Source organism: Drosophila busckii, chromosome 2R (genome assembly GCF_011750605.1).
Source record: "Drosophila busckii strain San Diego stock center, stock number 13000-0081.31 chromosome 2R, ASM1175060v1, whole genome shotgun sequence".
NCBI lineage: Eukaryota > Metazoa > Arthropoda > Insecta > Diptera > Drosophilidae > Drosophila > Drosophila busckii.
Window position 1 is genome coordinate 16,136,027 of NC_046605.1, and position 19,164 is coordinate 16,155,190.

General features: G+C 38.9%; 5 protein-coding genes across 13 annotated transcripts; 2 read left to right on the forward strand and 3 right to left on the reverse strand.

Annotated features, from left to right (window-relative positions):
* Positions 1-1,682: 1,682 nt before the first annotated feature.
* On the forward strand, positions 1,683-2,758 carry LOC108595548 (aldo-keto reductase family 1 member B1). The gene has a single exon (XM_017980807.1). The coding sequence runs from the start codon at positions 1,786-1,788 to the stop codon at positions 2,719-2,721; it is 936 nt and encodes a 311-aa protein (XP_017836296.1). The 5' UTR covers positions 1,683-1,785; the 3' UTR covers positions 2,722-2,758.
* Positions 2,759-3,406: 648 nt separating this feature from the next.
* Positions 3,407-4,182, forward strand: LOC108597400 (CDGSH iron-sulfur domain-containing protein 3, mitochondrial). The gene is made up of 4 exons (XM_017983944.2): positions 3,407-3,509; positions 3,565-3,712; positions 3,795-3,888; positions 3,946-4,182. The coding sequence occupies exons 1-4, from the start codon at positions 3,462-3,464 to the stop codon at positions 4,067-4,069; spliced, it is 414 nt and encodes a 137-aa protein (XP_017839433.1). The 5' UTR covers positions 3,407-3,461; the 3' UTR covers positions 4,070-4,182.
* Positions 4,183-4,391: 209 nt separating this feature from the next.
* Positions 4,392-11,045, reverse strand: LOC108597399 (microtubule-associated protein RP/EB family member 1). Of its 8 annotated transcripts, none has more exons than XM_017983938.1 (8): positions 10,913-11,045; positions 7,745-7,891; positions 7,536-7,681; positions 6,930-7,266; positions 5,809-5,939; positions 5,665-5,747; positions 5,531-5,603; positions 4,392-5,476 (listed from the first exon to the last, which is right to left on the reverse strand). In XM_017983938.1, the coding sequence occupies exons 2-8, from the start codon at positions 7,863-7,865 to the stop codon at positions 5,417-5,419; spliced, it is 951 nt and encodes a 316-aa protein (XP_017839427.1). In that variant the 5' UTR covers positions 7,866-7,891; positions 10,913-11,045; the 3' UTR covers positions 4,392-5,416. The 8 variants fall into 8 exon arrangements, with proteins under 8 accessions (XP_017839427.1, XP_017839425.1, XP_017839424.1 ...); XM_017983936.2 differs by lacking the exon at positions 10,913-11,045 and adding an exon at positions 8,398-8,448 and having other exon boundaries at positions 5,809-5,936; XM_017983935.2 differs by lacking the exon at positions 10,913-11,045 and adding an exon at positions 8,398-8,448.
* A 163-nt stretch (positions 11,046-11,208) lies between these two features.
* LOC108595250 (probable methylcrotonoyl-CoA carboxylase beta chain, mitochondrial) lies at positions 11,209-13,369 on the reverse strand. The gene is made up of 4 exons (XM_017980454.1): positions 13,149-13,369; positions 12,817-13,070; positions 11,875-12,761; positions 11,209-11,812 (listed from the first exon to the last, which is right to left on the reverse strand). The coding sequence occupies exons 1-4, from the start codon at positions 13,284-13,286 to the stop codon at positions 11,337-11,339; spliced, it is 1,755 nt and encodes a 584-aa protein (XP_017835943.1). The 5' UTR covers positions 13,287-13,369; the 3' UTR covers positions 11,209-11,336.
* Positions 13,370-13,975: 606 nt separating this feature from the next.
* Positions 13,976-18,148, reverse strand: LOC108597600 (putative homeodomain transcription factor). Of its 2 annotated transcripts, none has more exons than XM_017984223.2 (9): positions 17,924-18,148; positions 17,189-17,253; positions 16,987-17,126; positions 16,436-16,916; positions 15,475-16,373; positions 15,233-15,411; positions 14,953-15,173; positions 14,767-14,896; positions 13,976-14,706 (listed from the first exon to the last, which is right to left on the reverse strand). In XM_017984223.2, the coding sequence occupies exons 2-9, from the start codon at positions 17,212-17,214 to the stop codon at positions 14,221-14,223; spliced, it is 2,562 nt and encodes an 853-aa protein (XP_017839712.1). In that variant the 5' UTR covers positions 17,215-17,253; positions 17,924-18,148; the 3' UTR covers positions 13,976-14,220. The 2 variants fall into 2 exon arrangements, with proteins under 2 accessions (XP_017839712.1, XP_017839711.1); XM_017984222.2 differs by having other exon boundaries at positions 17,189-17,256.
* Between the last annotated feature and the right edge of the window lie 1,016 nt (positions 18,149-19,164).

Here is a 19,164-nt window from a genome sequence, read left to right on the forward strand (position 1 = left end):
ATATATATTTATATATTGTAGTACATATGTATTTATTTATAGTCGACACTTTAATATACGTTATGCACCTATAAACCAGACAATTGATTCATAGGTTTCTACCCAAAAGAACAAACAAGCGCAGACATAACGAATTTTGAATGAACATTTTTTTATACGCATTATACGTGTTTAAATTAAAATTAAGTAATCAATTTTGAATTGATTTTGTACACAACAACGCAAAGACACCAATAATTTCTTTAGTATAAGTACAAATTTAAAGCCTTTGATTACTTTATCTACATAAAATGGCAACCATACTGTCACACAGTCCAGTAAAATTGTATAGACCTAATCGCGCGTATATAGTTTATATGTTAATTTAGAGCGTAGACCAATGATAAGTATAACAACTAACTGCTTGCCCAACACACATATTTTAGCGTAAGCAATGTTTTCAACAACTTTTTGTGTCAAATATTATAAAATACAAATACAAATATATATATATTTTGTAGCATTTCTATGTTAGAACCACAAATACTAAGCTATACTAACTACCAAAAGATTTCAACAAATTTTTTAAATTGTGATTCGATTTGACAATCCTAAAAGAATCTCTACAACTAGTAACAAAACTTTCTTTTTTTTGGCACTTTGCATAAATTTTTGAATACAAGCAACCGCAACTCTAGCTATACGTATATACCTCTGTCTAAACATACCAAAAAAATATATCATTCCATACATAAATGTGAGCACAAACCGAGATACAAACGCCATTAGATAAATGTTCAAATTAAATTGCATAACTCAATGTTCAAATCAATGTTTAGATGTCTAACGAAAACAATCTTGGCAGTTTTACTTAACTAACAATAACAATTACAAATAGACTAGTATTTAATATAGTATATATCGGACGCTCAGATGAGAGCTCACAGTAAGAAGACAACACCAAACCAAGTAGCAGCCTTAACACTGGCAAACAATTAATAAAATAACAAGTAACAAATATAAATAAATACGTATTGTGTATTAATGCATATTAATCAATACATACAAGCTCTTTTAAATAATTACGGAAATGCAAAGCCAAATAATAGCAAACAATTTATGCAAAGCTAAAAATATTTTTAACAATAATCTTTAAATGTTGCAAACATCTTAAGCTATATGACACTTGTAACTTTAAATGTCTAACATTTTGAACTTTAACTAATATTCCAAATAAATTTTATGTGTTAGCGAACAAAACAACAAATCGAAGCATTATTTGGAAATTAAATTAATTTTTGGGTTTAATTAGCGCGCGCAAGCAAAAGCTTGCAAAAGCTTTCGATGAGTAAGCAAAACGCTTGAGGGAAAAACCAAGATAGAGAGAGAAAGAGAGCGAGCAACCAGTGACTTCATCGCCAGCATAAACCAAGAGCTCTCTTTAAAGATTAGACTACAAAATACGCTTATAAAATTTAACTAGATTAAACTTTTGCTTTGCTTTAAAATATTTAGCTACATAAATATGAATTTGATGCTTATAATTACTGCAGCCCAAGTAATTTAAGCTGCTAATTAATATACTAATGACTACGCGTAGAGTATAAAACTGACGACTTGTTCTCATATAAATGCGGGTATTCTGGCAGCTGAATCATAGTGAGTGGAACCGGCTGAGCAATACATTAGTTGCTCACCAGACCTTTAACTCGTCGCTACAAAGTTCGCTCACGCTGTCGATCCGCAAATTTAGCGACGCAAAATTAGAAACTCGCTTTAATTAAATAATAATTAATTAACAACAAAATGTCAAAACTAGCGCCGAAAATCAAGTTGAACAATGGCCAGGAAATGCCTGTGCTGGGCCTGGGCACATGGAAGTCATATGAATCCGAAGCTTATCAATCAACGCGCGATGCCATCGATGCTGGCTACAGACACATAGACACCGCATTTGTCTATGAGAACGAGCAAGAGGTGGGCAAAGCAATACGCGAGAAAATTGCCGAAGGTGCTGTCAAGCGTGAGGAGATCTTTATTACCACTAAACTGGGTGGCATACATCACGATCCTGCTGTGGTGGAGCGCGCCTTTAGACTGAGTCTGAGCAATTTGGGTCTGGAATATGTGGATTTGTACTTAATGCATTTGCCAATTGGGCAAAAGTTTCACAACGATAACAATGTGCATGGCACTTTGGAACTTACCGATGTGGATTACTTGGATACGTGGCGTGAGATGGAGAAGCTTGTGGATCTGGGACTGGTACGCAGCATTGGTCTGTCCAATTTCAATGCTAAGCAAACGGAGCGTGTGCTGCAAAGCTGTCGCATCAAGCCAGTGGTGAATCAAGTGGAGTGTCATCCAGCCTTCCAGCAGAAAAAGCTGCGTGAGCATGCCAAGCAGCATGGTCTGATCATTTGCGCTTATTGTCCGCTGGCACGACCACAGCCTGCGCGTCACTGGCCGCCCTTCTTGTACGATGAGCAGGCGCAAAAGATGTCCAAGAAATATGGACGCAGCACAGCACAAATATGTCTGCGTTATCTCATTCAAATTGGTGTTGTGCCGCTGCCCAAGTCATCGAACAAGTCGCGCATTGCTGAGAACTTTAATGTGTTTGATTTCGAGCTAGCTCCGGAGGATATGACTGCCATGGAGCGTTATCATACAGGTGTGCGTACAGTTCCCTTTAGTGGCATGTCTGGGCACAAGTACTATCCATTCCATGATGAATTCTAGACATAAGAATATTTAATAAACCACTTGTTTTAACAAATTCGTTTGCTAATCGTTGCTTGATCGTGATAAACATCAACTTATCATCTTGAATATCTTACTTAAAAAAATAGCAACAGCCTGTTGCAGTTAAAATCAAATCTGAATGATAGTGCAATGCGATAAGCGCTCACTACGCTATGAAATATACTATATATACCATATGTATATATTCACAATCCAAATAAAACATTGCAAGCTTATTCAATGTTGTCAAACCGGCAAGCAGCTGTGACGTAACAGTGTTGCCATGCTTTCTAATATTTTCAAAAATTTTCTAACGCCATAGAAACTTGTCCACATTAATCTGAAATGATTAGGCGCATTAAAATCATATCTGTGCCATGCTGTCAACGAAGTTGTCTAGTATTTGAAGAGTTTCGCTTATCAGTTAGCCGATAGTAGCTTGTACAATAAAATAATAATGAATGTAGGTGGCAAACGTACCTCACTGTATACGTACAAAATGGCACGCTTTTGACGCTAGACGAAAGCAATAAATCAAAAGCGTATAGTATATGTAGAATGAGAATAAAGAGTATACAAAATATGCGCGACTGCTTGATAAACTCTGCAGATTGCGTTAAGTTGGCAGCGCTACAGCTTTATAATATTGCTGCACGAGGTGTGTGCACACTGACGCCAGAAACAGCTGATTTGTTGTTTTACATTGCAATTGAAAGTTTATTGTAACTTTGAATAAAATGTCTATAATATTGAGACGCAATTTGCAAGCCAGCACGCTTGTTAAGGTAACTAAAAATTGCAGTTTATTTTTATAATATTCATAATATGCTTTGCTTACAGCAATTTTTATACAGAACCAGTAGCAGCACTACCGGCGAGTCAAAAACAATACCCAAGAATTTGCTCGAGGATAATCAAACAGCTAGTTTACAAAAGGAAAACGGCGCTGTATTTGATAAGCGACCATTTAAACTGCATCTCGATAAAGGTAAAATGTCGCTGCAGACTCAAATAGCTTTAATAAAGTGTTTACATAATCAACTCACGCACATGTTGCTCCCCTTCCACAGACAAAACCTATAGCTGGTGCCTCTGTGGCAAGTCCAAGTCCCAGCCGCTGTGTGATGGCACGCACAAGAATACGTTCTTGAAAATTAAGCTCAGGTGTGTAATTACAAGACAGCTGCATAATTGCATTTACTTGATGTTTTCACTTTGCAGGCCCATACGCTTTAAGGTGGAGAAAAGCGGCGACTATTGGCTCTGCAACTGCAAACAAACCACACATCGACCCTTCTGTGATGGCACCCATAAGCAGCCAGAGATTCAATCAGCTGTGAAATAATTTTGCTTAACTTAAGTTAACTGTTTGTTAAGTTGAAAGCATTTTTCTATCTGTATTTAAAAAATGAAATACATGGGCAATTTTTGGAATCAAGCAACACTGTTTAATATTTTTACTCTACATTTATCATAAATTTATACACACAGAATTTAAATGCATATTAGCTGTTCCTCTATAATTTGTATATATGTTTTACCAATTTTGTTTGCATCATGTGCTGATTAACAAAATATTTACAGTTTGTGTGTGTGTGTGTGTGCTGCAAGTAGAGTAAACAATAAATGAAATACATTTATAATTGTTTTAGAAATTAGAAAGTTACCTTGTTTTTATTTGAATTTTTTAACGCTCTGATTTTTTACACATAAATATAGAAACTAAAAAAAAAGAGTGGAGAGCAAAAATGGCTTAAACACTACTATATTTATAATGTTATATCCAGCTGTGTGCCGCCAAATCATTAAATATTGTTGCATTAACTTTGAAATTATAAATTCAAAACGTGCCATCTTCTACTGTTCACTACACACAACATTCAGAAACGACACAAGTTAACAGTTGAAAGTTACTATAAAAAATAATTATAAATTCTCGTTTGTTTTTCTCGTACATTATTTATGCTTTGTATAATACAGAAAACAACCAAATCAAAAGAAATCAATGCTATAAATAATGTGTGTAAATCTTGTAAAAGGTTTGTTAACAATTCGTTCACATTTTAGTTCATGTTGGTTTAAATGTGTGATTTTTCATATCATTTACTAACAATTTTGTTATACAATTTTGCTGAATAACAATAGCAGCTCAGCTAGCAGAACATAAAAAGTCTTCTCAATACATGGGAATAGGCTTAAAAAATTGTAAGGCAACTTAACACAGCTTTTGTATTAAACAAAATTGAGCAGTTAATGGTGTATATGTGTGTGTGTGTGTTTATGTGTAGGTGTGTGTTTTTGTTTAACAATTAAATGTTCAACCAGCAGCTGACGATTGCTATGCAGCAATATCAAATTGCAATATCAAATTGATTTGTTTTGATTGGTTGCGCTTTGTTAACAATTAATGTACAATTTTTTTTTGTAATGTATGCATGTGTTTTATGATGTGTTGTACAATACTTTTTCGCTTTTTAATGTATCAGTGTCTTGTATATTATTTATCGTTGGTTGGTTCCAGTTGTAGTTGTTAGTTTTAGTGTTTTTTTTTATATATGTTGTTTTCTCATTTTGTTTTGTTGTAAATTACAGCGCAGCATTAGTTTGTTTTGTTTATTTAATGTATGCCGTTATGTATCGATTATGTATGTATGCAGCAAACAAATCAACGTAGAACGTTTGGCGACCAACTTTAGTACTCTTCGTCCTCTGGTGGTGCATCATCTGGTGGTGCAAAACCATCCTGCAAAGGCTAACAATTATTAAAAAACAGTACTATATATAAACGAATTTGTCGCTGGTTCACCTCAGTTGCATAGAGTATATCCAAAATCTTTTGAATCAGTGGAGTTGGCTCACCATCATCGGCCTCCTGGCAACTATAAATAAAATGCATTAATTAATAAAATGTTTAATGAGTCTGTGCGCTCAGCAACTTACAGTATTTCAATATCGCGTAGCTTAGAGAAATAGAAATCGCGCTCCTTTTCCAGACCTTCCAGATTGAGGCGCATGTCCATTAGCTTGAAGCGAAATCAATAAAATTAATATTTTTATTTTATAACTAGACAATGACGTCGTTACCTGGTTAGAGAGCTCCTCGACTTGCTGATTGCTGGCCGAGTTAAGCACATCATTTTTCTTGGCAATCGAGCCTGCTGCCATTCTGTTTGGCGGCGTCGCATTATTTGTTCGTGGCGGCACCTTAGATACTGCTTGGATTGTTAAGAAAAATGAGAAAAAGAAATACGTTAATATGCTTCACATACTTAATAAGCTATAAACACATTAACCAAACGTGAAGCACGTCAATAATGTTAATCCTTGCGGAGTGAGGTGTTTTGTAGGTGCAACAGTATTGTTAAATAATAAAAATTTAGATGACTGACTTAATGCTATGTATGTACATAATGTGGGTAAATGCTTTAATTAATGTTAATGTTGTAATTGGAAATTGGGAAACCAAACCAATAGAACCTACTGGGCTTTGTGGCTGTCGCTGCTGGTCGTGTTGTCACTGTCGTTGTGGGGCGCTTGTAGGTGCTGGAAACGCCGCCGCTAGGGCCGGGCAGAGATTTAACAGCACCGGAGCCGAAGCCCATGGGCGCTCCTTCACGCACCGCACTGGCATCGTAATCTCTGCCATCGTAATTGGCATCGAAGAACTTTTTGAACCATTGCAAGAATTCGAAATTGTCTTGGAAGCGACCCTTTATCAATTTGTCAATGGGTATTATCTAAAAGTAAAATGAAAGTGAAGAGAAGAGAAAGAGAATAATATGCAAGTGTGTACGCTGGTTGTGGTTAAGTGGTTGGTGAAAAACAAAACAAACCAGAGAAAATAAACGACAAACAATAGAGGAGGAGGACTAAAACCCAAAACAAATAACAAAGGATTATATAATGAGTGTGCACACAAATAATAAGGACAATAACAACTTATAAAACCAGGTGGGTGCTGTTTATGGGTGTGCACTTGACTGACTGTGTGTGTGTGTGTGTTTGTGTGTGCGCGTGTGTGAGTGCCCAGACGCGTGCTTCACGTTCGTTTATACGCGTTAACCCCAAACCCCCCACCCAAACCCAAATCACACATAGAGCACAACATATCACGCTTTGCATACAGTGTCCATAACCAACGCAAACAGCCGCTTGAGCTTGAGCCACATCCCCAACAATATCACAAACTCTTGAAACTGCCATACCCATTTGGCTGCGTGTTGTCAAGCGTCCAGCTGAAAGCTGCTGATGTTGCTGATGCTGCTGCTGCTGCTGCTGTTGCTGCTGTTGCTGATGCTGTGGCTGTTGAATTGCGCGCTGCTGGCGATGCACAGTGTGTAGCTCATTGGTGCTGCTGCCAACACCGCTGCCCACATTGCTGCTGTTGCTGCCATTGCCGTTGCCCAGCTTGATGCCAGCGCGTGCGACCAACGGATCGTAATCACGTCCATCATAATTGGCATCGAAAAACTTCTTGAACCATTGCAGAAACTCAAAATTGTCTTGGAAACGTCCCTTAATAAGCTTATCAACGGGAATTATCTGTTGTGGTAGGTTGTTGTAGTTGTTATTGTTGTTGCAACGGAAATGTCAGTTAGTTACAGATACAAAACATAATTCAACTACTTGCAATTTCTTACAAATAGTTGCACAAAAATGCAAATTAAATTATTTGTTTGCTTTGACTATTATATAAATCAACTTTGCCGTGTGCTTGGGTTGTTTTAACAAAAATAATTTGAAACAAAAAAAAAAAAACAAAAGAACCAAACAGCTGCAACTAAAGTTTAATTAATCCAAAAATGTATTACCTTATCAACGGACATCTTTTTGAAGCCCGCTTGCAAGATTTTAAAGTTTTGTATATATTCGTGTTCCAGATTTGTGCGGAATTTGACACGCTTAACGGGCACTGAGTTTGGAAAGAGCATGTCCATGAACTGACAATAAGCGGCACCTAAAACGATCAAAATATAACAATTAATTACAAGATACAAAAGACGATAGAGAGAAAACTTACCCGTGCACAGTTCCTCAATTTTGGAAAATTGAGATTGCAGGCAATCGTTCACCCAGGCCAGCATGTCATGGCGCGACAGATTCTCAGACGTCACATTTGTGGAATACACGTTAACAGCCATTTCTTCTTTGTGATCTGATGTTGGCGCTGCAGGCAAAAATTGAAACAAGCAAATAAATATTTAAAGACACGAGGCTTATTTAAATTTGCTCAGCAAGCAAAACAGACACATTGCATATATGGCGCATTGAGTGGGAGTGCCTAATGCTTTTAATTATGGACTGTATTATAATTATTTTGAAGTCTCTTTTTTTGTTGGTTGGTTGTTGTTGTTGCGCTCATTGAAGCGTCGCACATGTGCGTGTCTCAATATCAAGATCACGTTAATTACAATTACATACGTATGTTGCTGTCTAACAACAATTGTGAGCTGCGCTGCGGTGCGGCATGTGGCATGTGGCATGCAGCAAAGCAGTGCATTATTATTATTATTGGCACAGACAAGACACACACGTGAGCGAGTTTTCATATGAAAGTTGTTTGCTATTTAATTGCTTTGGCAAAATGTTGTTTTCAGCTAATGGCCAACAATAGTTTGGGTTAACAGCAATTGTATGCCACTAATTGTGGCACTCAGCAAACATTTTACATACGCTTATCCATTAACTGTTGCTTGTTGCTTTTCCAAAACAAAAATTTTGCTTTTTCAATGGTCTTCAAAAACTTTATTTTAGAATTTGTGTCACAGTTTTAAAAGATTATTACGTTGTAAAAATATGCCTGCTTTGATAAATTTGCAGCACTTAGAATTTGTCAAAACTTGAAAAGATTTTATTACATAAGCCTAGCCTACTATGCAAAATTTAAATAGCAAATTTTTTTAATAGCCACAGCTGTTAAGCTTGCCAACGATGTTATTGTTGCTATTTATGCTAAAATTTATGTTTATCATTCAAAGTATTAGGTTTCAAGCGAGGCACTCGAACTTTAATAAACTTATCTTTAAACATAAGACTTACAAGAGCATAAAATGCAAACTCGCGCCGCCTCTTCAAACGCAATCAGCAAAATTACAAATGTAATGCAAACTGGAGCACAAGCAACAACAACAATAACGATAATAAAAAAAATAAGCGATAGTATGCGCAACAAGCCGTGCAAGTCAGCAGAGAGAGACGTGTGAGAAGAAGACGAGACGAATGACTGAGGCAGACTGAAGTCAACGAACAATGAACTTCTACTGGGAGCTCTCAGCTGGACTAAAAGCTAAAGCGTGCGGTGCGCCTCAACGTGATGCTGGGCGGCATGTCAACGCTTCGTTGCGGCTGCGACGGCGACTGCAGCGTCAGGCCGCCAGGCGTTTTAACTCTTAGTCATTGCAGCTGTTTTAGCTCTTGGCATTTGGCATTATCAAACAAGGCAGACCAATGTCATCAAGCAAAGCAGAGAGAACAAAAATATTGTGGGCCTAAAGCCACACGCATTTGATAAAGAATTGAATTAGCCGGCATGTCTATAAATATCAGTGCCACATAGCGCTCAATCTCTCTGCGTGTGTGTGTGTGTGTTTGTAAACTTTTGCCACGTTGTAGCTTTGTGTGGCAAGTGCATTGAACCCAAAACACACACAAAAAAATAAAGGGCGGGCTTATGCTGTAAAGTTGGCCCAACTGCCGGAACTGTATACAAATGCTAGTGATTTCTGCTGCTGCTGCTGCTGCATTGTTGTAATTTTATTGATTTAAGTGCGCCAACTAAGGCAGGCAAACTGCTCCAAATACAACAAGTTGGAGCACAAAAACAAAAACTCATTACGTTGGGGGATTTGTTTTGTTTGCCATGTTGATGGGTTGATGATTAGCGTAGGCGTGTGCCTACATGCATTTGTATATGTGCGTGTGCGTGTGTGTGTACAGCGGAAGTTGTAGTAAGCGCACGCAGCTTAAAGACCAATTAAGCGGAACTAGCACAGTCACTAAAAAATGCGTCAAAATGCAAAAAACAGAAGAAAAACTTATGACTAATGTCAACGTCAAACTTAATGCTGAGCAATAATTTTTTAAGATATACAGCTGCATAGTCAGCTCTTAAGTTGTATGCGTAACAGCTCTCGCGTTGTCTCTCTCATTGTCTGTCTGTCTGTCAGTTTGTTTGTGTGCGTTTGTGTGTGGTGATCTTTGTGTGCACAACACACAAAACCGGCAATTGCTGAGTTAGGCGTCGGCGTCGACTTCGGCAGCGGCAGCAGCGCTAAGCTTAGCATTCAACAAAATTTTAATGAAGCCAATAAAAATAGTGAGCAAGACTAAAAGAAAACAAGCCAAGCATTCTCGTAAACACCTCAACACACACACATACACGTGCAGAAATTGATTGGACAGCAATATGCGGGGGTGCAGTAAACTAAACCACTTATGTTTATATGTTGTTTGTATATATCTATGTATGTATCTCTGTTGAAAAGTTGACACATGAGCGATGACGTCATGCAATAAATTGATATCGACAGAAATATAAACTGAGACACCTGAGCCAAGGAAGTACTCAGCACGCACACCAATACATAAGTGTGTGCTTGTTTGCTGAGTGCATTTTAAGGGTGCATAAAAATTGCAACTGTATTGTAAGAGGCAGTTAGGAAATTAAGTAGCAAAGAGAGTTTGCGGCAACAGCAGATTTGTATGTAATTTGCAATGCGGCAGTGGAATTTTTATGGCCTGCGTGCTGTTCCTGTTGCAGCCAGACCCATACACACACAAACACACACACATACACATGTATTTATTTTTGGGAACACACACACGCATTGAAAGCAGCGACGCCTGCAACACGGTGCGACATTTAAATGCATTTTAAGAGCGGCTGCCGCACGTAGCACTTTTCAGCTGCAGCAGAAAATATTTTCGCCTACTTTGTGCGCTAAGTGTGTGCACTTGAAGTTTTCGGCAAGGCTATTTTAAAATTCGCCACATACACGCACAACAGAGCAGCTCTCGCGCTCCTCTGGCATTTTTTTCTCATTGCCGTTGAACTTTCTTTTCTGCTGACGCTACTTCTAGATTTTGCCATATACACATATACACGCACAAGATGGAGCCGCAACGCGCGCATATGTAATAAGAGGCACGCAAAATACGCTGTAAATTTGACCGGTTTTTATGCACTCACCTAATTAATACAATTTACAGTTGGCTTTTGTTTAGTTCAAGCCGTAATATTAAATTATTTTTGCCTTTTTGACAAAGGAATAGCAAATTCTATGACGAGCCGTTTGCAGTTGGTGTTTTATTTGCGAGAAAGAGAGACACTGTGAATGTAGAGTGACCAGCTGCACTCTTTGTGAAATTAGACAAAAATCTACAAAATATGGCCACACTCAATGATACTCAATGCAACACCCCACGCTGGTCACACTTTGTGCAGAGTATCGATGCTTATTGTGTGTTTAAATTTAAATATGCATTACATTTTTTTTAATTGGCAAATTTCACAAGAATAACATTTCACTTAAAACTAATAAATGCAATAGTTTCAACAGTTTGAGCATTAAATGCTCACAAATGCAACGTTAAAATCAAATTACGCAGACGCATTACATGCGGAATACACCAAACTTGGTTTCATGTCCAGCATTGTTCAAAGCAGCCTTCAAGCTGAGGCCCAGCACCTGTCGCGTATTGGCCGGATCAATGATGCCATCATCCCACAGACGTGCTGTGCTGTAATAAGGTGATCCCTCCTTTTCGAACATCTCTACAATGGGTGCCTTTAGCTTTTGCGCCTCCGCTTCGCTGAATTCTTTGCCGGCACGCTTACGCTGATCTTCCGTAATCTGGGCTAGCACATTGGCAGCTTGCGTGCCACCCATGACAGAGATACGGGAGTTGGGCCACATATACATGAATCTGGGCGAGTAGGCGCGCCCACACATGCCATAGTTGCCAGCGCCATAAGAGCCGCCAATAATTACCGTAAACTTGGGAACATTGGCACAAGCAACAGCTGTAACCATCTTGGCACCGTTCTTAGCTATACCGTTGGCTTCCGCATCGCGTCCAACCATGAATCCTGCGGAGCAAATACATTTTGTTATGAATTTAAACATTCTTCAAGGCATTTTTGTAGCTTACCCGTAATGTTCTGTAGGAAGACCAAAGGAATCTTGCGCTGCGCACACAGCTGTATAAAATGTGCACCCTTTAGGGCGCTCTCCGAGAAGAGCACGCCATTGTTGCCAACAATGCCGACGGTACGGCCGTAGAGCTTGGCGAAACCGCAAACCAATGTCTCTCCGTAGAGTTTCTTAAACTCAGTAAAGCGACTGCCATCCACAATGCGTGCAATGACTTCGCGCACATCAAAGCTTTTGGTTAGATTGGGGCCCACAATGCCGTACAGATCGCGTGGATCATAGACTGGCTCCTCTACAGCGTTCTCAGCTAACGGCGCAGCCAGCTTGAAGTTTTGCCCGCTGGAGTACAAGAGCTGCTCATTGTAGGCATTGGTGGCAGTTAGGTTCAAGTTGCTGACCACCTGGCGTGCCAAGTAAAGCGCATGCTCATCATCCACAGCATAATGATCCGTTACACCAGAGGTCTTGCAGTGAAGATCAGCGCCACCCAAATCCTCGGCAGATACTTCTTCGCCAGTGGCAGCTTTCACCAAAGGTGGACCAGCTAGAAAAATGGTGCCCTGACGTTTGACAATAATGCTCTCATCGGCCATGGCAGGCACATAGGCGCCACCAGCAGTGCAGCTGCCCATGACGACGGCAATCTGGGGAATGCCCTGAGCTGACATGTTGGCCTGATTGTAGAAAATGCGTCCAAAGTGCAGCTTGTCGGGGAAGACCTCAGCCTGACGCGGCAAATTTGCGCCACCGGAGTCCACTAAGTAAATGCAAGGCAAGCGGTTCTCTTGCGCAATCTCCTGCGCTCTCAAATGCTTCTTTACAGTAATCGGGTAATAGCTACCGCCTTTGACGGTTGCATCATTGGCCACCACTACGCACTCCGTGCTGCAAGACGTAGGATGATCAAGAATTCATTGCAATTAACTAAAACACAACTCACCCGCAGACGCGTCCTACGCCCGTAACAATGCCGCCTGCATTAACCATCTCCTCGCCATAGAGCTCATGACCCGCCAGCGGACTGAGCTCCAAAAAGGGCGAGCCCTTGTCCAGCAACAGGTTAATGCGCTCGCGTGCCAAGAGCTTGCCGCGCGAGGTGTGACGCTCAATAGCTTTATCGCCGCCACCTGTTAACACCTGACTGGTCAAAGTGCGCAGCTGCGTCAGCAGCTTGTTCATCTCACTGGCATTTTCCTGCGTTCAATAAAGCATATAGATAAGATTTGCGTACACTTTTGTACATATGTATGCAAATTTGTTTATATATCAAACCTTGTACTCGGTGGAGTGCTTGTCAACGTCGCTGGTCAATACATTGGCCTCACCCACGTGCAGCAGGCGCGTCTGGCTGCGCAGGAACTGTTTTGCAGTTGCATGTCTTACTAACTGGGTGAGTGGGATCTTTAGCATGTTTAATTATTTAAATTGTAAATTAAATGCAAGAGCCAAAAGATCACAGAATTTTGCAAACGCTGTTACGTCAGGTGGGTGCAGAGTTACGGAACTGAAGGTTACGCATAAGAATTGCAGACGTGCTGCGCTCTCCACTCAAGTAAACATATATTTAATTCAGCATTAATTAAAGCGCAGCAATATTATTTATGTATTTAAATAATTTATATTACACAAAAACTAGTATTTTGTGCAGTTTTTAAAGCTGCAATTTGTAAAACAAGTAATTTATCGCTGTAAATTCACATTTTGTGATGTCACATTTATTGCTCGCTCTGCTAACCTGTTGAATGCGTGGCGCACGATCAGCTGTTGTGCTGTTGGCGCCATCTGTGAGGAACTGTATACAACTCTCACCCATTGCGATATTGCTTGGCGGAAATTTTAAAATTAGCAAGGAAACAATTATCTTAATTTTGAAACATTGGTAATTTATTTTTAGCAACACACATTTGTTTACATATGTGACATTAAAACGCAACAATTACGCTCTACAACTATTAAAACGACACAAATATTTTGGGGGGGTTCTGAGAACATTGCGATTGTGCATGACGCTCTAGTGATATATCATTGTATTTATGTAAATATATATAGTTTGATTTTATTAATCATGAATTGTTATTTGCTTAATAGTAATAATAATAATAATATAGGTAGTAACGCTGCTAAACAATCACATGACAAACATAAACATTGGCTTGCTTAAAATTTATTCCTAATACAATTAGTTTATAGATGTGTATACATATATATTTATGAACTATTTGTGTATAATTTAGATGTTGTAGATTTCTTCTTAAAGCATTCCAAAAATTGTACTACAAAAATATAACACTTGCCCTTGTTAGAAATGATCGTTCGACATCTCTTGCGGTCTTTCAAATTTGGCTTACTTAATTTTAATTTTGTGTAGCTTCAATTTGAAGCCCAGCACCTCACTAAGCACGCCCGACAGCGCGGATAGTATAACTACTTTGATGGTTGTGAACAGATATGGATTGGCACTGAGACCAGAGATCTTGAATGGCGTTTCGAGTTCCTTCAACAGATCAGCTGCCAGCTTTAGTACACTATTTGAGACCATTAATTCCTCCTTCTTTTTAGGTTTTTGCTCAATTTGCAAATATAAATTAATTTGCTCGGTTATAAGCACCGAAACGCTGCGATATTTATGTTGAATCTTTTGACCCAGCGTCATGAAGCGCAGCAAATAGATGCCAATGGTAATAGACCAGATGAGCGCTTCCAAAGTTAAATGTGTGTGCAAATGCACCGAATCCTTCAGCCACTCAACGCTCAGAAAAGCCAAAAGCAGCAAAGTGACAATAAATGCGGCCGATACAATAATATCCACTGAACGTTGAGGTCCGCGTTTCTATAATGAAAATACAGGTTAGTAGAGTTACATTTGTTTTTTTTTAATAGTGGCTGCTACCTTTAAATAAGAGCGCACACTTAGCCAGGTCTTAATGTTGCGCACTTTATTGAGACGAAAGTGTGGTAGACTCGATTTGCGCGCACGTCGTGATGAAGTGAGATGAGAGAAGAGCTTGGCGTACAGAAAACTAAAACAGCAAGACTTTTAATAAGTTTATAAAACAATCAATTAAGTTGTAATTACCGCTGCTTAAATGTGCGCTCTGCTACGGCAAATATGATAAACAATATGAGCGTTAAGCATAAACGCTGCACAAAGCCCAAAACCAAAACGGTGCGTTCCCATTGCGCTTGTCCGAAGGCCAAACCCATGAGCGTAAAAATGGATGCAGAAGACTTTTCCCATAATAGCTGCGGTATGTAGAAATAGCTCAGCTCACTGGACTTGTCCGCATCAATTGTAATCTACAATGAAATAAATGAATTATTAGTGATTTAATTAGATTAAATATTTTTAATTTTACCTCGCAGAGCCGACAAAATATTGGTATGAGAGTAAGCAATACTGAGAAGACAACGCCAATGTAGATGTAATCGTTGGTTACGCCCAGCGAATCAACGCGTTCAATTATGCAGGAAGCAATCTCTAAAACAGACATTTGCGCTTTTTTGGTATCGCGCTGATCCCAAATGGTACAGCTAACTATAAAATAAATACGAAATTAATAAGAGAGCTCTTTACATTTTTAAAACATTTGCTACGCACTGCGATCTAAGCTGCTGTGTGGATTCAATATAGTTGTGGGTGTTATATCCAGCTCGGGTAGCTCCTCATCGCTGCCGGGCGTATGCTTAAAGCCGCCATCAGATTGTTCCAGTTCGGAAGTATAGCTGCAATCCTCACTGTTTGTGGTGACGCCCAACCAATCTGTGGCTGAAGTATTGCACTCCTGCGTGCCTGCTGAAGCTGGACTTGAGATAATATCCGCGTCATCGCACTCATCCGACTCGGCACAGCTGCTGGACGTCTCGCGAGACGCTTTCTCATTGGCTGTCAAATTGCTGCTGGTATTAGCGTTGTTGCCACTGCTGCTGTTTACATTGAGACGCAGACGCAGCGTCGAGGGCGGCGTGTTGACTGTTGTAGGTGCGTTGGTGTTGCCGTCGACATTTGGTGATAGGTTGTTGTCCTCTCCACTGGAACTTTTACCATTTAGGCTTTCAAATCCATCGTCCTCGCCCAGACTGCGACGCACATGATAGGCTGGTGGCGCTGCTAGATTGTGCATCTCATTGCTGGAAGTGGGCATCTCATTCTGATCGAATGTGGCACAAATTTGTATGGGCGTATGCCAGTTGACATTGCGCTTCTTGTGTGGACTTTCGGGCGCTCGCTGGCCGGCTAGTTGTCTGAGATCATAGAGCGGTTCTGCATGAGTTGTGCTATCAGCCGCCGCAGCTTGGTGTTGCATGGTAATGGCAGTTGTGCTTTGGAAAGTCTCCTCACTGGATGTGGGCGAGCAATTGCAGCAGTTTAGCTTGCTGGCCTCCATGTTGTTGCTGGATGTACTGGGCTCCTGGTTTAAATGATTTAGCTTTGCACGTCGTGCACTAATTCCATGACTGCCGCCTGCTTGCGATACTTCCGTCTCGGGTTGTCGTATGCTGCAAGGCAATTTGATATTAAGTATTATTAACTTATAAACATGTCTGCTATTGATACTTACCGTACAAACTTTTTGCGTCGACGCAGCCGCTGCTCTCTGGGTGCATTTGGTTTATCATTGTAGCTGCTTAGAGAGAATTTACGCAATTTGTTTTTGTTGTTGCTGCCAGACGATGAATTCGTTGCCACAATCTGCGAGTGTATTAAGCTAATCAACAGACTTAAAGCACAGGGTATGAGCAGTGCGCTAAGCAAATCGACATTCTCTTCCGGATGCGGCTTATCGCCTGCATCAGCTTCAACTAGAGTTACATTTGGATTCGAGTCGTATACTAGTGGCGCGATATGATCACTGTTTATGACGTAGATGCCCCAATTAATTAATTGCGTGATGTAAAGACAAAGTATTAAGCCAAAGGCATTGGGTGTGGTCTGCTTGACCCACCATTGTGCATATAACGGCAACAGCAGGTAACGCAGTATGGCCAAGCGAATAACGGTAAGTAGTGTTTGCTTCGGCTTGGCCTTGGGAAATGTGGAACCTGTTTAAGTGTAAAACATAAACTTGTTGCAAACAGTTGGTTATTTTTAATTTTAAACAAAGTGACACACCTCGCACTAGATCGACATCAATAAGCTCAGTTTTAAGTTTGGTGTTCTTCAAGTTGACGCTATTGAAGCCATCCAAAATGCGCTGCTCGACAGTCTTCTCCCATTCTTGCTTGTCATACGTGCCGATTTTCTTCTGGTACCTGGTACAGACATAAACAAGTTGAATCAATTTGAGCTTTGTCAGTGCATTCAAATTACTTACCATGCAACAATTTCATCCAATTTCATATTAATAATGACATAAAAGCCGCTAAATTGTCACGCGCTCTGCTAAACAGAACAACAAAAGATAAAAATTAAATAAAAGTAGTAATCAAGTAGTAATTTTACAGCGGGGATTTTTTTGTATTCCTATTAAACATATGATTTAATGCCAGTTGGCTTTACAGCTGCATTGATTAATTGCATTCTTTGAAAAAAACAGAGCTCGTCATTAGAAAATTTATGTCTGTATGTATATGGGCAACGAAAAATATTAAATATTAATGATTTATAATAAGTGCACTTGGCTTATGCAATTTATGCAAATGTGTAGGGTATAGAGCTCTCGCATAGCGTTGTGTTTGCAAAAGCAAAAGAAAACTGCGCTAAACAGCTGATAACTTTCACCTTCACATTGAAATACGATAAAAACAACAAAACACAAAAAACACTTTTCAGAAGAAGTGCACAGTTACTGTTATTACAGCTTGTCGATGTTCTGTGAAAAGTTTTGTGTAGAATTACAAACTGCGTCTCTTTCATTTACAATTGAAAAAACAAATATGTTTTGGTTATTTCTGACTTTGGTATGCGCGCAATCTATTGAGGTAGCGCTTCTGCAATGCCAAGGGTTCAAGGTGAAGCACTTTTACATGTTTATCTTGCTGTCTTTATGTCAATTTAATACAAAAAACACTAAATCAATACACTTTGCATTCATCAATTTGAGGTTTACCTAAAATGTAACAATATGCAAATCGATTTTATGCAGTTCCGTTATCTCTTAAGTTGAGTCGCGATGTTGTTAGAGGTTTCTTTAAATGTTTACGAAATTTTTTGATAACAACGTGAAATTTAGAATGCACTACAACTGGCACCATTTATTTTATGATGTCTTGAACTTGCATTTACAACCGAAATTATTAATTGACGTAAAAAATGAAGCGACGAAGCGCCTTCCCGTTGTAAAATTTTGTGATAAAATATACAGAATTAGCACATATTATCCACAATAAAAATAAAATTTAGTAACCAGTGCTGCCAACTTTTATAAAGCAAAAAAAAACTGTTTTCAGCTTTAAAAACAGCTGTTGCTTTATTTATTTGTTAACTCTTGTAATGTAATTCGAAGGTTTAAAGAAATATTTTTTGAGTACCTAGTAATTAACTTAATATACACCCGAATTGCTACCAGTTTTTGGTTTTTATTTAATAAAAAATGCAGAAGTGCAACAAATGCAAGTGCAACAAATTAGCGAGTATTATCTACAATAATATTGTTCGGGATTGCACGATAACAATAACGATAGCTATTTCAAATTGTTCAACTGTGGCTGGTATGAAACCACTGTTGTGACAATATACCATAAAGATACCAAAAATTAATAACCGTTAAGAATTGGCAACGGTCACAGTTTTCAAATGATTATTTAAAGTAAACATAATTATGTATTCCGCAGTATTTGCATTTTTAAAAAGAAATATCAAAAGATTTGTTCTATGCAACACATAGAGATCAATTTATAATTATTTATGCTTTTATGTATGTGTATAAGTACATACAAATGTATTTCACTTTTGCGTAAACGCAACCATGTGCCGCAGCTGTTGTGATTTGAATATGTATTTACGCATTTCACAATTACTCTTTACTCTCCATTTTGGCTTATATATAGACGCTCGTATACAAAACGTATATGAGGCACTTGCCTGTTTTGTTTTTATAGAAACTTTCGTAAGACCACCGAGCGCCTCAATAATGAGAGCGAGAGATGCATAAACAATAAATTGCACCTCAAAGCAGACAACGTGCTAAATTGACCACACTGCATGCAACAAAACATTTTCTGTTAAGAATAAAATTGCTTTTTGTTTGTGGTGCCAAAAAAAACTGCGTTCGTTAATTATTTTAAAATAGCTAGAAATGATTTAATAGTTTTTGCAGAAGTCTAGTTTATGTATTTAAATTTTTATTTA

Excerpts from the sequence above, each read along its gene's own strand:
- LOC108597399 (XM_017983935.2), bottom strand. Across the intron at positions 7,682-7,744 it reads AATTGAGGAACTGTGCACGG|GTGCCGCTTATTGTCAGTTC; the intron begins GTAAGTTTTCTC and ends TGATCGTTTTAG. Across the intron at positions 5,748-5,808 it reads TCGAGGAGCTCTCTAACCAG|CTAATGGACATGCGCCTCAA; the intron begins GTAACGACGTCA and ends TTTCGCTTCAAG.
- LOC108595548 (XM_017980807.1), top strand. The coding sequence starts at position 1,786 with ATGTCAAAACTAGCGCCGAAAATCAAGTTGAACAATGGCCAGGAAATG.
- LOC108597600 (XM_017984223.2), bottom strand. The coding sequence starts at position 17,214 with ATGAAATTGGATGAAATTGTTGCATG. Across the intron at positions 15,412-15,474 it reads ACACAGCAGCTTAGATCGCA|TTAGCTGTACCATTTGGGAT; the intron begins GTGCGTAGCAAA and ends TTTATTTTATAG. Across the intron at positions 14,707-14,766 it reads GTGTGCGCTCTTATTTAAAG|AAACGCGGACCTCAACGTTC; the intron begins GTAGCAGCCACT and ends TTTTCATTATAG.
- LOC108595250 (XM_017980454.1), bottom strand. The coding sequence starts at position 13,286 with ATGCTAAAGATCCCACTCACCCAGTTAGTAAGACATGCAACTGCAAAA. Across the intron at positions 12,762-12,816 it reads GGCGTAGGACGCGTCTGCGG|CACGGAGTGCGTAGTGGTGG; the intron begins GTGAGTTGTGTT and ends TACGTCTTGCAG. Across the intron at positions 11,813-11,874 it reads CTTCCTACAGAACATTACGG|GATTCATGGTTGGACGCGAT; the intron begins GTAAGCTACAAA and ends TTTGCTCCGCAG.
- LOC108597400 (XM_017983944.2), top strand. The coding sequence starts at position 3,462 with ATGTCTATAATATTGAGACGCAATTTGCAAGCCAGCACGCTTGTTAAG. Across the intron at positions 3,713-3,794 it reads TAAACTGCATCTCGATAAAG|ACAAAACCTATAGCTGGTGC; the intron begins GTAAAATGTCGC and ends CCCCTTCCACAG. Across the intron at positions 3,889-3,945 it reads TTCTTGAAAATTAAGCTCAG|GCCCATACGCTTTAAGGTGG; the intron begins GTGTGTAATTAC and ends TTCACTTTGCAG.